At 41.1% G+C, this 16938-nt stretch overlaps 1 protein-coding gene across 3 annotated transcripts in view; it reads left to right on the top strand.

Moving 5' to 3' along the window:
• Positions 1-16938, top strand: part of KDM4B (lysine demethylase 4B) — an 85639-nt gene that overhangs the window by 35323 nt on the left and 33378 nt on the right. For all 3 annotated transcript variants that reach the window (XM_068420470.1, XM_068420472.1, XM_068420471.1), the window contains exons 7-8: positions 1484-1587; positions 5979-6116. In XM_068420470.1, the coding sequence (XP_068276571.1) occupies positions 1484-1587; positions 5979-6116 (242 nt within the window). The remainder of the gene's footprint in view (positions 1-1483; positions 1588-5978; positions 6117-16938) is intronic.

A 16938-nucleotide genomic window follows, 5' to 3' on the forward strand; every position in this document is an offset into this window, starting at 1 on the left:
CGATGGTTGGCAACGTATAAACCAGAAGCAAATCGTCAATGGTCTTGTGTTTATTTTAGTTTTCTGTTGCTTAGTACCTTTTGGAAGTTGGAATGGATAATGTTTTGAGACTACAATGAAACAGCATTACTGCTTGGGCATTCTCCCTGTCCTACGCATCAGTGGTCTATACTATGAAGAAATTTACTGTGGAGAAATGAGTGTGCAATTAATATGGAAAATGAATAGCTGAGCTGCAAATGGGCTCACTGGGAGAGCTATGGAGCCCATGGAGAGAATGTTAATGTGTTGCCATGTTATTGGTGCTAATCACTTAAAATGTGCTTCTTTATTAGTAGCTTTAATGAGAGCCACTTAAACTGTGCATTAAAAAGAGGAACTGCAGAGAGGGACGACAAACTGGGTAGCAGACAGTCATAATTTTAATTGAAATGCTTTTAGTACAAAAATATAAGAAAACCCAGAATCCAGTAATCCTTTTCACTTTCTGAAACCCCTTCCATTATGTCTCGTCAATTAGTTTTGTTTCCCGAGCTTGGGTTATTTATTTTCCTAAATGGTGATGTTTTTTAATCCCTATAAACACATAATTTGTTATTGAATCACCCACTTGGAGCAGAACACATGGTCTTGAACAAAATGGTGTTACATTGCTTTAGCTGACATTTCTGGGAGCAAAGTGCTGACATCGAGGGGTTCGTTCAGCTTTTACCACAATTTTCATATTTTTAATTATTTGTTTCAATAGCTCAGCGTGGATCTTATAGAACTTAACACTTCCTAGCGCTGAGATGCTGTCTGAGTCAGATCATCCTGTCTCTGCCAGGCTTGCTGGTGACCACCGTGGCCAGTGAATGAGTGTCCCTCCTTCCCTTGCCTTGTGATGGATATGTTTTGTTTCCTTTCTTTCTTTTGACTGAATATTAACACCTACATACTTATTTTTTTCCTTTAGCGGGTGGTACGTAGGGCAGAATGGTCTGGAATCTTATGAGTTGTATTACTTTCCCAGGAATAATATAGCTGCCCATCAGAGAAGGTGTGAAAAGGACAAAGCAGTGTTAGGAGTAGATGGTGTGTGCTTGTTACTTTTCCTTGTCCATATTCAGAAAAAGGGCAGCTCAGGGTTTAGGGTACGAGCCAGAACCTGAGACAAACAGGTTCTGTTTCTTAATTTGCTCTGTTTTTTTCTAAGATTTTGGCCAAGATGCTTCTTCCCAAGCACAGAAGACTCAGATGCTAACTCTCAATTTGAATGGAATTTAGACTTACGTGCCTCAACACTCAAGCTTTTGTCACAAAATTTATGTGGTATTTTAAACAATGAGGGGTGTACTAATTACTGACATCTTCACTTGTATGCCTGTTGTTTTGATCTATATAAAATATTTAGGCAGGTTTTCATTTTTCAGCTCGTCTCTGCTTAAGTATGATGGGATATAATATTCCTGTAGTAACACTCCTCTTTTTAATGTTTCTGCAGGATTTTTTCCAGGAAGCTCTCAGGGATGTGACGCTTTCCTCCGTCACAAGATGACCCTCATTTCGCCCTCGATCTTGAAGAAGTACGGCATCCCTTTCGACCGGGTACGTACAAAGGATGCGTTGAAGCCACTGGCAAGTTGGTGCACAAAGCACAGCACCTCTCTTCTAAGGATGCAATTCACTGCAAGCTGCTGGGGAGCCATTTGCTTAATTTCTAAATGCATTATTATGCCAAATGTATCCTATCGGTTTAAACCAGGTGGCTGCCTGTAAAGGAGGATTTGTGGTTTGGCTGAGACATTCTCTGTGAAATGCTTCCCTTCATAAAAGCTTTCACTAGAACTAACTTTGTCAATTAGGGAGCCTTTCCAGGTAGAGAGGGACAAACTGTAATACAGACACTGTGGCTTATCAATGGGCAGCATAACTCATTGGCAATTCCTGAACACAGACTTTTCCCCTCCTGGATCCAGTACAAACCAAAAACTGGAGTTAGATGTGCTGGTTCTCTGTTGTATAAGTGCTCGTTCTATGCTAAGCCAGTAAGGATCCATGAATCTCGTAAGTCCTTTTATTTGAAACGAGGGGTCATATTTATTTGGTATGATCGTTTTAATATGCTTATTCTTAAAGTCTTCTGGCAAGAAGTAAATCTCCTCAGCCCAGCATGCTTACCACGGATTTAGTATCCGTGCAGAATCAAACAGCTACTGCTGCTGTGTTACCGACGCACAGAGCCTGTCCTGCCAGGACAGCCAAGGACAGCCTTTGGATGTGGGGAAAGGAATGGAGTTAGAGGTGCCAGGACTCGTAACTCCAGTGGGAAGTGTCAAAGAATGCCTGATTCAAACTGATTTCATCCTTCCTCATCCCCTTTGCATCATCAGCTGTAGAGATATACTATGACCATCTTTTTCTAAGTAAGAACTCTCGCGTTCTGATCATTTTTTTTTAAGCATGGTTTTTGCTAGGGTTAGTCCACCTGAGACAAAGTATAGCACCTATTTGATGAGGCTGGTGATTCTTTGAGATGGAAGTAAAAGATCTTGGCTTTTTCAAAGCATAAAAACTATGAATTCATTCAATTTACTGCTCCAGAGACTGTTTCATTTTTCCTAGTGGAAGGCTATGATGAATGAAATTTGAAGTGTGATCATCTGGCTTGTCAGATGAGTTTGCTGTCAGGGCAGGGCAGACTTGCACGAAGCAATGTGGTGCTTCTGGTTCATTGTCAGTGGCTAGACTTGGCCTAGTTTGCACATGATGGTTGATATTAAATTGTTCATAGAGAGCAACAAACCGTTTCTCTTGTAATTCTATCTGTGGAACTAGATTTTCTTGTAATTCTGTCTGTATTCTATTCCCAAGTGTGAGAACACAGGTACCTGATACACAGGGTTGAAAATAATAATGAAAATACCTAATTGTGGGATCTGAATTTTTTGGTAAGGATTTTCACTTTACAAATTTCATGAAAGTGAATATGTGGATTGGAATATGGGAGGGGTCTCAGTTTAATGCATAGATGCCCCTCTGAGAAATGACTTGTGGTAGAGGATAAAAGACATTCTGTATCCCAACCATATTCAGAAAAGAGTATGAAATCTGTAGCTGGTCAAGCTCCCAAAAAATCTGTCTGACTTTATCTTTCTTTATTGGCCTAAACTGTAAAGTTTAAGGATTTCTTCTTATGCTTCTTTCTGCTTCAGTGTCAGTTGAACGCTGTGTCTTGCTGCTTCTTGTGGTGGTTTCCTTACGATGTTGTTTTAACCTGGAGCCCTAAGTGGTACAATAACGGGCTGAATGGAGCCTGAAAGCTGCTGAAAATAATTTAAAAAGTACCTGTTGGTGCACACGAAGGGAAGTTTGCCGTGCGATCCTTGGGTAAGATGCAGCTGTCCTGCAGAATGGAGGAGAGTAGGAACTGGGAATTAATTTCTGCCCCTTCATTCCAGCAGCGTGCTGGGGCAGTGCTCTTGGGGCTGCTGGAGGTCAGAAAGGGAAGGAAATTCTTGCAGGACTTCAGATGTTGGAATGTTGTTGGTGGGCATATTTGTCGCTAGAATAATATATTGTTGTGGGTTTGCTTTTCCATCTGTCTGAGGAAAGTGCCATTGACTAGTAATTACATACTAAGTGATTTCTAATCAATAACCAAGCAAGGGGAGCAAAAGAGTTTGTAAAAAGGCAGTAGAGAAAAACTTTCCGTCCAAGCTTATTCCAAGTCAGCTTTACTGAGCTGTATGATGATAGGGATGGGATAGAAAGTGGTTTAAATAAGAGTTTGTAATTTACTGCTTGGTGAAAAGTCTTTACCTGCTTAGCTGTGCTTCCCACCATGAATCTTTTGATTTGTGACATGAAGGTTTTTTGCAGATTGATGCCTCGTGTCTCCTTCGTACTGACTGTATGTAGAAATCTTAATGCAAAGAATCTGATTTTTGTCTCCCTGTTTTTTACAAAATATAGGAGACACCATTGTACACACAGAGGACAGTATAGCTGTCAAAAACAAACTTTCTTTTTTAAAGGAAGGGGGATTATTAACATGTTACTTAAATATAATTCCTAATCCTGATTTACAGAAGGTGGAGGCAGAGTGTGTTTTTATGATAGCTTCTCTCTTCTCCATGGTACTTACTGAAAGGATGTTTTTAAATGTAAAAAGGAGGAGGAGATCTCTTTAGTCTGAGCAGCCTAGATCTGAATGCCTCCTGTCCTGAAATAGTAGCTTTTGAAGGAGGATCGCTACTATTCAGAAACGGTGAACATGTGCTATTTTTTTTTAGAAGCAGAGATAGGATCCCTTCATCTAAATTCTTGGCAGATTTCAATGAAGTGAATAGGCACGCATTTATAAATCTCCATGATGGTATTTACTTCTGGAAAAAAAGAAACAGATCAATTCTAGGGCTTTTTAATAATTAAAAATGTGTATTTCTATAATCTCCTATTGATTTCCCCATTTATTCCTCAAGAGCTTGCAGAAGTCAGTAAATTTAGGGCTTTCTCCATGAGTGGCAGTTTGTGCTGGCTTTCCTTCAATAGTTATTACTTTTCTGCATGGCCTATCCATCATCTTGAGTGCTTTCTAATTTATTGTAGGGATAATGTTGACAGCAGTGACATGGAGGACATACACTGCGGGCTTGAAATGAAGACACCAGGATGTAGATTTCCTGACAGAAACATAATCTTTCCATCTTGTGAAGTTAGCAATCTACCACTCTGATTTATGGAGGGGGCTGGATGGGAGGATGCTCCGTGAAGCTGGGTGCAGGCTGGACTTTGGCACCTCTCATCCAGAAATACTGCAGAAGCTTCTTGTATTATCATATCAGTTTTTATTCTGTCTTTTTTTTTTTTTTTAATTATTCTGCTAATGTTAATAACATTAGCACATTTAGGTGTTAGTCCAGCCAAGTGGGTCAATGTTTTAACTTCTGCCTGTTTACATTTTCTATCTGGAGCCATCGTTGTGTTCCTAAGGGTTAAGTTCATTGAAATCTCTGTGGGCTCCGTGCTGCTGCGTTGGGAGTTAGGGCTGGTGGGAAGGAATCCAAGTGGGGTTGCTCGGCATGTGGCTGCTATGAAAGGCCTGTCAGCACTTCTGGGTTGGAAGACAGGGAAGGTCAAATTTTGCCTCTTTCCTACTCCGTAGGAGGGAGGTGCTGTCGTGTGCTCGCTAAACTGGAGAGCAGGACTGGAAGGATTGCTCCAAGTGTGCCGTGTTACTGCCAGTTGCTCTATGATCTGTGCCATACTCTTTACAATTAAATCCCTTTTTTCCCCATTATCTTTTCTGCATAAGATTTAAAAAGAGGATTTTCTAGAAGCGTCACAAATCGATTGGCCTCTGGATACAGCCACAATCTGCACAGTTTTTAAACCTTATGTTGATAATGGCCATAATGCTTATTGTTGTTTTAATTTTGCTTAAGTAGACAAACGGTGGGCTGTAATTTTTTTAGGGTGTTTGACTTATGGGTGAACAAATGGGAGTAAGACTGATAAATGTGAGTGAGGAAATAAATACAGTGAAAGGTAGTGTGTACTTCAGTAGGTCCCTGCAATATAGAGTGCACGTTAGGAGGGAAATCCAGTTTTCTTGGCTCCACTGTCGTGGTGGTGGGAGTGTAGATTTGGACTTACTGTGAGCAAAGTGGTCACGATCTAAAGATTTATTGATCTTTTGGAACTCTGCAGCCTGAGACCCTTTTTGTAACTGGAGCCTGTGAGTTTAAAAAGTTCAGATCTTGTGACCCCTTCCATCCATTGTATTGTCTTCTTTTTCCTTAATAGAAATACTTCAGTATTTCTGCAGTTAACAAGAGATTGTCTGGGTTTAGCCAAGAGCTGGCAAGAACTGTTCTGCCTACCTCCAGTTGAAAGAGAGAGATTTAACCAGTGAATTTTTTTTATAGGTCATTGTTCTCAAGCTGCTACATCAACTGATCTGTTGGGTATCTCTTCCTTTTGTTTTTGTTTTGCAGATCACCCAGGAAGCTGGAGAGTTTATGATTACATTTCCTTACGGCTACCACGCTGGCTTCAATCATGGCTTCAACTGTGCCGAGTCTACTAACTTTGCAACTCTGCGTTGGATTGACTACGGAAAAATGGCAACCCAGGTAGGTGTCTGTTGGGATGAAGGGTTCTTTAAAACCACTAGCGAGTGAAAAACAAAGGGATAAATGGGAGATTTAACCTTAAAAACAAAAAGAAAAGTGCCATTGTTTTGACGATGGGCCCTTTTCGTTGTGCCATGTCGCTGGTTTATGGCTGTTGATAATTCGTGTCATTTCAAGGGCGTAGTAATGACTTTCTCCAACGCTAGACGTTACATACGCCTTGTGGAGAGGTGGTTTTGAGACTGGTAAGTTAGGATTAGTTTCTGATGCATCCAAACCGCATTTCACAGCGAATAAAGCGACTGATGTAACTGAGCACAATTCATTAGGTACACACTGAAGGGGAAGGAATAAGCTGGAAATACTTTTAAGCTTTAATAAGACTATGGTAATAACCTTCTGAAAATATCTGAATTTCTCTAATCTATGCACTCAGTTAAGTTTGAAGAGGAGAGTCATGCTGAAATGACTTTGTGTGGCTCTTTTTCATTAGGGCAAATTTCTTGTATGTTTTTTTACATTTGACAGTTCTGAAGTCAGTGACTGTTTCACGACAGCACACGTACTGCATTCTCTTGTTTTTGAGTGTGAAGTATAACTGATTCAGTAGGATCTGTGAATTTTTAAATTGAAGATCAGTTCCACACAGTCTTTGGGGAAAGGATCAATGCTTACAGAGGGAGTAGCATTTGAAAAGTGCCTCGTTCCTTTCCAGAAAGGCAGACTTTTCACTCTAGAACAGCATTTATAATTATCTCCTCCACTTATTTTTCTTCTGTCAACTCACCTTGACTCTGTAACTGTTTAATGCATCCTAATGCTTTCTTCTGGACAAACCCAGCTCTGTTCAAAATGGACTGCAAGTACATCTGTGTCTGTTTGTGGAACAATGTAGTGATGTCCATTTTTCCTTTACAAAGGTTTATATTCTGAGAGTAGCAAAAGGAAGATGACTACTGAATGGCGTCATTCTTTTCTCAGCATTGGGATCCTGAGGTCCTCGACAATGCCCTTTTTAACCCTCTGCCTTTTAGCTTTAATGCCTTCAGCCATTTTTGAGCCAAGCTGAAACTTTCTGCCCAGGATTATATTGGGTAGCGATCAATGTTGTGTGTTAATCAGCCTGAGTGGCTCCTTTGTGACAAATGTGAGTCACACTTTTTTACATCTGGAGGCTAGAGCTGTTTCTGGCACTGCAGGCTTCGAGGGGTCTTGTAGAATCACAAAAAACCCCATGCTGTTTCTCCCTATTTTTCATAAGTGAGCATCATTAACCCAACTAGAAGAGGAAGATGGTTGTCACCCCACAGGAGCTTTTTTCCTGCCTTTTCCCCTCTTTGGTATTCTATATCCTCCCTCAGCAACTGCAGCCTTTGGCTATCCAATGGCACAATAACTCGTGTCTGAGAAGCTCATCCCATGGAAAGCAAGCTCAGCTGGTCAGGTTCCTGAAAGGTGAATTCTCTGTCTTTATTTATATTTTTTCAATAATATTCAGCCCATAGTTGCAAGGACTCCACTGTTAGCCAACAAATTTGGCATTTGAGCTCACTCCTTTTCTAAAATAAACAGATTTTATTCTTTCATTTCTGAAACTACAGTGGTATAAAAGCATCTTCTGTTAGGCATGTTAGTGGCTGTGCCATGAAAGCTAAAAATGAAATATGCCACGAAATATAAAATACACGAACTCCCTGTGCCAGTGGGGTAACACCTCTAAATTGCTAATAATGGCAACTGAAATTCTTCTCACAGCAGAAAAATCCTCATGCTGAAAAGTTATGTATCTGTGCTCTGTCCCCCATCACTGTTCAAGCAGTGAACCCCACGTTGGTGTTTGTAATCTCTTCGAATCCCATCAAGGCTGTAGACCAGACCCTGTGGCAGTAATCGAGGCTCCAGGGCAGGCTGGAGGCTGCAGTGGGAGTAAACTTACTTACTGCAGTAAGTTTGAATTTGTTCTGGAGTTAAAGGGATGGTAAGAAAAACCATAAGAGGCCTCAAATCAGTGTTAAGTGTCTTAAACTCAAAAAGAGCCAAGCAAATTTGGTTTGAAAATTTTAAAAATCATGTTTGTCTGCTGTGACCTTGTGTACCAGGTTTATCTGTAGCAAATGGTCATGGTGCTACACCCCAGAAAATGGGGTTTCTCATGGAAATCCTGACAGACCCTTAACTACAGCAGTGCCAGTGGGCACCACTCTAATATTAAAAGCAATTTTGAGTTCAGCCATGTGTTCACAAATAAGTGACATTTGGGAAGTGCAGTTTTAGATTGAGCCTCCATGCTTACATTGTTAAGCAGCGTAGCGTGAAATTACTGAACAAGCAGCACAGAGAGCTCTGAGCAAATCTAGGGAGAGAAAGTTGAAGTGTGGAAGGAGACGCCCAATTTATTTCCTTTGCACTCAGTGACACTTGTCTGTTCAGAGATTTCCATTTAATATTGCCCAAACCACGCGCTGCATACATGTTAATTAACCCTTTGATACCTTACTATCAGGTTCCAGATGAGGTATGAGTGCTGTTACACTGTAAGGGCAAAAGGTTTGTTTAAATCTCATTTTAAGTTAAACAGAGACTTAATGAAATATGAGCTAAGTGTGTAGACTCGAGCTGCCTGCACGTTTGTGGAGAGAGAATTTGTGGAGAGACATCCTGGAGTGTGTGAGTTTTGGTTTGCTGCGGGCTTACTAAATTTAAAAAATGGCTATATTGATTTCTGTGCTCTCGGGCACAATTAGGTTATCCTTACCCATGTCAGAGTAGGGTTTTTTTTTTCTTGTCACATACTCATTTATAAAGTTATTGGAAACTCTCAACTGGGCAGTGCTCTGCAGGTACATGCTCTTACTGCACTGAAACCAGTTGGCTGGGAGGTGATTCTTCTCCTTTCCTCAGGTTAGCAATACGGCTGCCTTGTCCTACCAGTACTCATGAGATTGGTGACAAGGTAAGGTTCCAAATTAGCCAGTTGTAATGTTCTCCTGGACGTTATCCTGGGGATTAAATTTGAATTCTGCTCCACTGAGGGCAATATATGTCAATGGCATAGCGTAGGAGAGAGCTCACGTAGGAAGGTAATGGCTCACCTTGGAGAAACACAGACAGAGCCGTGCTAATTGCCTGCCAGATGGATGAGATGTTCTGCTAACCACAGCAGAACCTGCCTAGGCTATAAAAATACATAATAACCAGACTGAAGTTTAAAGATCAGCTTCTTAGACCCTGGTTCTGCTCTCATTGTAGAACAAGCATTGGCGTTAGCAAAAAAAAAAGCAATGGCTGCAGAGTTGTGTAGGAAAGTAATAGTGGGTAAATATGCTTATATCTGCGTGAACTTGTAACCAGGATGATCAGATGCTTAAAAATTCAAGTGGAAATCGGTTTGGTGAATACACATGTGAATAAACTGGCTGTCCTGTTTGGCTCAAAGCTTTTTGAGAACCTAGTGAGAGGTTTTGGAGTCCCTTTCAGAACTGCTTAGGAGAAGATGATGTGAAGGGACTGGAAGGGTATAACGGTAACTAGGGTGTGATGTGGATTTCATGTCTTTAGATGGAAGTTGTAACCATTGCTGACAAGTAGCCTCTTACTGTAAGAACATATTGACCAAAACATCTTTATTAACTAAACATAGGGCCAATACACAGACATAAATTTGTGACTTCATCTGTATCAGATGTCTCCAGTGTCTGTTTAGCGTGTCCCAGGCTCAGGTGGGCAATTTGGGAGCTGGTGGCTTTGGGCATGTGGGTTACCACAGACGTCCAGCAGAATTCTCTGGTTTCTCTCTTTAGGTTTGCCCTGGTCTTGTTTCAGCGCTTTAGTTATAGCAGGTTCTTGCCTCTTAAGCCTGATTTGCTGGTCTTTCTGGTAATTGCTTCTCTAACCTCATTGCTGAGTGCTGGTACGTGACAGACAAAATTCATGTCATCTCTCCTGTGTATAAATCCTCAGGACTGATTGTTCTTAGCAAATGTCAATCTCCTTAGATTCAGAGGAAGGGTATAACATTCTCCGTTACTTCATGGCTTAATTATATGGTGGTGTACCACTGGGAAATAGATGTCTTGCCTACAGCTGGACATTGTGCCCAGAAGTGTTAGAATTAACAGCTCTTTAACTGTTATCCCATTTATAGTCAATGTCTCCATCTGTCCTTGAGGAACCTTGTGTTGCAGCTGACTTCCTCCCAGTCAAGGTGACTTTGAGGCCAACCACAGTTTGCCTGTTCTACCTGTGAAAAGATGTGGTTGAACAGCACAGCTCTCAGTTACTTGTCTATGGGTGGGAGAGAGACCTTTGGTTAATCTTGGGGCTCCCATAGATAATCCTGGTGTGCTGTCACTAGGCTTTTCCAAATACGTGATGGGAATTCAGTTCAGCTGTGCTGCATGGGGAGATCAGGCTCTGGCAGGGAATGCTTTTATTAACACGCAGTCCTATTTGACTAATATGAGTATCAATCTGTCACAGCATTGTGAGATCCAGAAGAAATGAGTTAAAAGGGGGTTTCGTAGTGTTGGGGAGAGTGGCACGATATTTCAGGAGTCAGCTGTAATCTGTATACTCTGCTTTAGACCTTAATGTTACTGATTAAATAATACAGTTGAGTAGGGATGGCTTTATTTGTATATACTGTAGTTAATGTTTACCTGCATAGGCAGAGTCTAGAAAATTAGGGAGAGAGATTTTCCTTTGTGCTCCATAGTTGGAGTTCTTCGTTCATTTGTCTTCCATTAACTTTGTCATGTTCTTTTTTCTGTTTGGTTATTGAAGAAGGCCTGGTCAGTGAAAGGCCTTGGATGATAATTTTAATTCCTTACCATCAGTTTTTTTCCTCTTTGTTTTGCTACACGAGCGGTGCCTTTTGGTGTTACTGTTCTGATTCACTTTGTTTCTGAAAGCTCTTGGATGCAACCATCGACAGACAGAGGGTCTTAATAGCTGTGTATTTGACTAAACAACCCTTTTAAAGGCAAGTGTTTCAGTAAAGTGTCCTTCCTGAAGTCGAGGTGGCCTGTAAGTCTCCTGGTATTCAAAAAGACACTTTCAGAGCGTACAATTTTATAAGAAATTCAGGCATACTTCATAGGTTGGCTTTTCTATTTCTTTTGCAAACTGGAGTGGAAATAGGTGGATGGGAAGGGAACAATTTCTTGCCCTTTCCTTTATATTAATAGCAGACACTCCTGGCTGATAACGTCTGTGTTACTGTCGGTTGACATTTTCATACCTTCATTTTATCTCCTATTTACTCCAGAGAGAGTGCTGGAATTATCTATCTCAACATAAAATGGGGTCAAGTTGCCCTTCCTTCCCAAATCCTACCATTTATGTGCTGAAATAAGTAGCCTTCATCCCATCCTGCGCAGGATTCCCACACAGACCTCCACTGCGGTGAGGTTCAGTCCCACATTTCTCTGGGGAGAAGGGGAAGACAAGTAAAATCTTCTGTCTGGATTTTACCCAGTCTCTTCCAGAGAGGTGCCTTTTGGATCTCAGACTGTGGTTTTTACATAGTTTATTGCTTCTGAACCCTCTCCTCCTGTGGGTTTGGGGTTTTTTTTGTATAATACTGGAATAACAGATCTCAAACTTACATTTGGAGTATTTGTGATTTACAGTTGTCTAGGATATAATTTTCCTTGTAAAATTGAAGCTTACTTCTTACTGTTCAGGCCTTAGTAGGTTTTCTCTTAAAAGATATCCTTGTTTTCCAAGAAAATAAAATTCATGAGGTTTTTGCAGAAACTGTTTGGTAATATTGTACAATTGGTCTCCAAAATAAAGGAAATCAGAATTGTATTTTTGCATTACTTTGTAGGTGTGCCTTAACTGACTCTAATTAGACCTTTTAAGCTTAGAATACACAAAAAAAAATTATTATGGAATAGCGTCCCATAGTTTATTTTTGTCAGGCAGATTCAAAATTGCTCTTGTATAAAATCATCCACTTTTTTTGTACTTGTTTTCTTTTATTATTTGTAAACATCCCTAATACCTTACTCTCAACAAAGCACTGATTCTGTGCAATAAAGAGGAATTTTTACAGTGTTTTTCACGCTGAGGTGGAAAGGAGACAGTAATCTTTCTGAAACTCTCTTGGAGCTTTGCTTTATCAGCTCTCTTCTGAGATCCCCTTCTGAAGTACTGACTGGGAGGTTGCTTGTCATCATTTTTGTTAATGAAGGAAGAACACTTCCACTTTGGTCAGCAGAAAAAATACACCCTGGAGGTTTCCAGGATTTCAGTCCTCGGGATGCCCGGCTGCCGCCGGACCTCATGACTGACATCCACATGGATGGATGGGTGCTAAGTAGGTACCTGGCCTGCCCCTTCTGGGTGTCCTGCCCTTGAGAAAGGGCATCTGAGAGACTGATTTTAAATCCAGACTGTAATTATAAAGTGTTCAGGACTTGATTGCCAGTAACTGGGACATTTCTACCTCGGGGCAGGTGGTTGGGGCAGTGATGACTTCGGGCAGCTCAGTGTTTGGTGTAACCCTTAGAGCACTGACTTGGGAAGAATCTGCTTTTTTTTAAACAGATTTTTTTAAACAGACTAGGCCTATGTATGCTACTCAGCCTAATTTACTTTTGCTTAATTACCACAAGGTGTAAAGCATGCTGTTCTTGACTTCTTGAATGCTGCTTAGTGATGACTTTGCCAGCTCAGGGTGACTCTCAAGGAGCCTGCGATGGAAACTGCTGGATCTCTGGGGTGGAAAGCTGCCCTGAACCTGTGGAGTCCTCATGTTCCTGGGTTGACACGGTCTCCCATTCCCTCTCTGCCTCGCTAACCCTGTGATTTATAGTGTGGAGGTTGGGGTGTGCTTTGTGGCTGCAGTAAATAGTGATGTGAAGAATGTGCTCCCTGCAGCTTATTCGTTCAGCTTCTCTGTCACACGGGAGTCCCTGATAAAGCCTACCAGCCCCAATCATTCATGTGTCAGAGCAGAGGCTTAAGGGTCATCTGGCTTTGGGGATGCCAGTATGTCAAGGCCATCAAAAATCCCTTTTAAAGCTGCCTTAGCATTGTGCTTGCCTGTGCAGCTGGTGTTGCTCCACTGGAATTGCTTCAGGGGTGACACATGGGGGCCTAGATAGGAAGAAGGAAGAGCAGTCTTAATTCTACGTAAGAATAAATAACTAAATAGTGCATTTTGTTCAAGAGTTGAGGAAATGGTGCTGTTAGAACTCTGAAAGGCAGTGTAAAAGCGTGAAGTAGCTGTGAATTGCCATTACGCTTTCCCATCAGGTACCTTTCCTTTCTGACGTCCTCCCAGAAATTCCTTCAGTGTGCTGAAAGGCAACATTTTTTACCCTTCTGCCTCTTCGCTTTGTGCATGAAGAACACTTTAAAAACAAAGCCCGCTTTTTATTATAGTGCAGTGAGAGCAGATTGCTTATGAACAGCCTCTTTTATTTTTTTAACTCCATTTTGCTTCATTATTTGTCTTTCCTGATAGCCGTGCTTCTCATTTTCTTCCAGCTTGGTTCCTTAGTGGCCGTTAGCAGTTTCAGGGGTTTTGTGGGGTGGCTCATAGCTGGGTGCTTCCTAATCTCAGTCATCAGGATTCAGATCTTACTTCTGCTTTGTACTCACCCAACTCTGCTTCAAAGATGCGTGCAGGTGGGTCTGGATTGTAACAGGAAAGACACAGAAGCGCTTCATTTGGGGTGCAGTTTTCAGAGGCCTCTTGATTGTTGTTTCCTTTAGGATTGATATATACAACGCCTTGCCTCCTTTATTTATGCATCAACCCTCCCTTGATTCTAAGTTGCAGCATTTGGAGTTGCAAAATATATATTTCCAGCTTCATATCCTTTTGAAAAATCTTACTGAAGAAAGGGGAGAGTTTGATAGCATGCAAGAAGCACATCTTGGGTTGTTGCTTTAGATACCGACACTTCATAATCCACCAACCATAATTATTCATGTTCCTACAAGCTGCCTATAGATCTTGGTTGTTGAACATGGGATACAAAATGGTGGATTTTACTACTTCGTCTGTTGGTTTACAGGTGTGTAAATACAGCACAGCACTCGGCTTTCTTTTTCAAAGAAATGAACCCAAAGCAGGTGATCAAACGGGAGGATAAAAGGATAACTTTACTCGCTTAGCAAGAATTGTCTAGTGTGCCTGTCACTTCAGAGCTGTAGATCTTCGCCAAGCCACGTCAGTTCACGCTCGCTGCTTGCTTAATGCGTGAGCACAGGGTGCTGACCTGCTGAAATGACATGTTTTCTGCAAACGACTGGTCGGTGGTAGAGTGCTTTCACCAACTGCAAGTCTTACGATGCGGAAGAAATAATACCTCGAGATAACCTCAAAATAATGTTCGCTATAGACTACATCATAGCCACTCTGATTTTGTTTATCCCTTGTACTGGAATGAGTCTGTCAAACCAGAAAAGAACTGGTACTTCATTGAATCCCCTTCTTGCAGTGCTGCTGAGAGCGCTGAATTGCCTTTGCTGTTCTTTCAGCCTTATCTGAGACACACAACTCAGGACCCCACCGAGGTGATCCTCCCCTCGGCTGTGGTTGTGTTCATCTTACAGGAATGAGGATTGCATATATGTGAGATATACTCAGGAGCAGTTTGGCATCCTTACAGGTGTAGTCTATGGAATAGCAAAGGGTAAAAAAGAATTCTGGCAGAGGTTGCAAAATAGCTTTGCCAAAAAAAAAAAAAAAAAAAAAAAAGAAGAAAAAGAAATCTCCATGTAACATCAGCAGAAGCCTTGATGCCAGTTGGGGTGGGTTATTATTTTATTTGCCTAAAATGAAACAAGTTACATAGCTTACCCAACACTTCTACCCACAAAAATCTGCATGGAAGGTTACGGAAGCAAGTTAAGGAAGCACGCAAGGAGCGAGCGTGCCTTGCAGCCAGGGACCAGGGGGAGTCTTGGAAATCTTTGCCTAATTGTTTTGTTTATGAAACTCTGTAGAACATTTCCAGTGGGTTTCCTAATGAACTGGTTTGTTGTTGAGACTTAGGGCAATGCTGGTAATTATATGAGAAACAGGGGGTCAAGACTCATCTTCTTTCCCACAAGCTTTCAACTACCAACAATTAAACACACAAACTACACATTTTAGGTTTTTCTCCTTCTTCTCAAAGTTTAACTCCTCATTGACTTGCAGGATACCTGCCACTCATCTTTCAGGCACATACTTACAATTTGTGTGTTTTTTCACTTCTGAAACCTTGGCTGTCTGTGAGAGCGTTGCTGTAGAGGGCCTGAGTGGAAATGTAGCTTTGGGCTGAGTGGAAAGAAAATTAAACTGGAGCCCAGACTAGTTTATTCTCTTTTATTGGGTGAGTATTAACTAGATCTCAAGTAAGACCATCCATAATCCAATAACAAATTGGATAGCTGTTTAAGAGTATTATACTGGGAGGACTTTGTTTCTCCCAAAAGCTGAAACTCTATACCTTGTCCTGGAAATTTATGGAGAGAAGTTTAGGAGTGTTGTCTGCATTAGCAATGTGTGTTCCTATAATGTACCGCAAGAATTTCTTAGCTGCCTTTTGAACGTAACCGTCTTTCTTTCCCAGTGACTTGCTTTTAGGCTTCATTGTTAAGAAAAAGCAGATGCAAAAGCTTGAAGAAAAGATTTTGGGCTGGCATTTAATGGTGGCATAATAGCTGGAAGAACTTCGACTTAGCTTATTTGGTTTTCGTATATTTTAAATTTTCATTAAGGCAAAGTAGGAGGCTGGCTGAGTCTTAAACAACGGTGCAGTGGGCCCTGATTTCATCTAAATGTGAGGGGGTTTTCCATGAGATCCAGAGGTGCCAATTTAAATCTATCATTTTGGTGACTATTTCTACGTAAGGAGAAGGGTTATTTTACATTAACTTTTTATATATTATGGAACAGATGGGGTTCAGTTTAGTGTTAATAGCTGGGGAATGAGGGAAATATCCTTACAAAAATGTCACTGAAGGTTGAGGTTGAATGAAGCTGCATTTTTCCATATATCATTTCATTTTATTACTGCAAGGAGACAGTCTTTTTATTTGACTGTTGTTTTATATAGACTTATTAGTGTGTTTATTTTAAAAAAATCTAGCTAATAAAATAACTGTTACACATTCTGTAGCCACAAATTTCCCACTATCAGTCTTTGAGTTGTAATTGATGAGACAGGGTTCCTGGTGTGGTCAGATATTTCACCACAGTCTCCAACTTTGAGTAGCAGATAATAATAAGTAGAGGAAGAATGTTGGTTTTCTGGGGTTGAAAAGCGCTTCACTGGGCATTTCCTTATAGTATTTTTGCATGTGCTTACATTGCAAGTTGCATTTGCGTGTTCTTATCCTGTGTAGTCAACAGTCATTAGCTATGAAAAAGGAGAGGTGAGGCCTAGGCCAAGCCTTCAGAAGATGGAACAAATGACCTTCCTGCAGATTTGGTGGATACGGAAGCTCCTCTTGTTGCTGTTTTGAGTCTTGGATCCCCTGTAACTGAAGGCAAAGAGCTAACCCTAGAATTGTTTTGGTTTTGGGTTTTCTTCCCACCCTCATTTTCAGGATTTGCAGTTGGTCCTTGGAGATCCCCGTTATGAATATTGTGTTTATTCTGTTGGTTGAGCTGTCGCTCCAACGGCCTCACTGCTCCCCAGCATTTTGGTGTGGGGCTCTGGCTACCAAACTGGGAATGACAGAGGAGAGACATGAAGATACTTGATTAGATCTCAGAGTTCCTTAAATTTCTCACCTGTCATTTTGATGTGACAGGCGTATCCTTCATGTTGCCATTTAGTCACGGTCTGTGCTTTGGGTGACCATATCGCTCTTA

Source organism: Nyctibius grandis, chromosome 31 (genome assembly GCF_013368605.1).
Source record: "Nyctibius grandis isolate bNycGra1 chromosome 31, bNycGra1.pri, whole genome shotgun sequence".
NCBI classification, from domain to species: domain Eukaryota; kingdom Metazoa; phylum Chordata; class Aves; order Nyctibiiformes; family Nyctibiidae; genus Nyctibius; species Nyctibius grandis.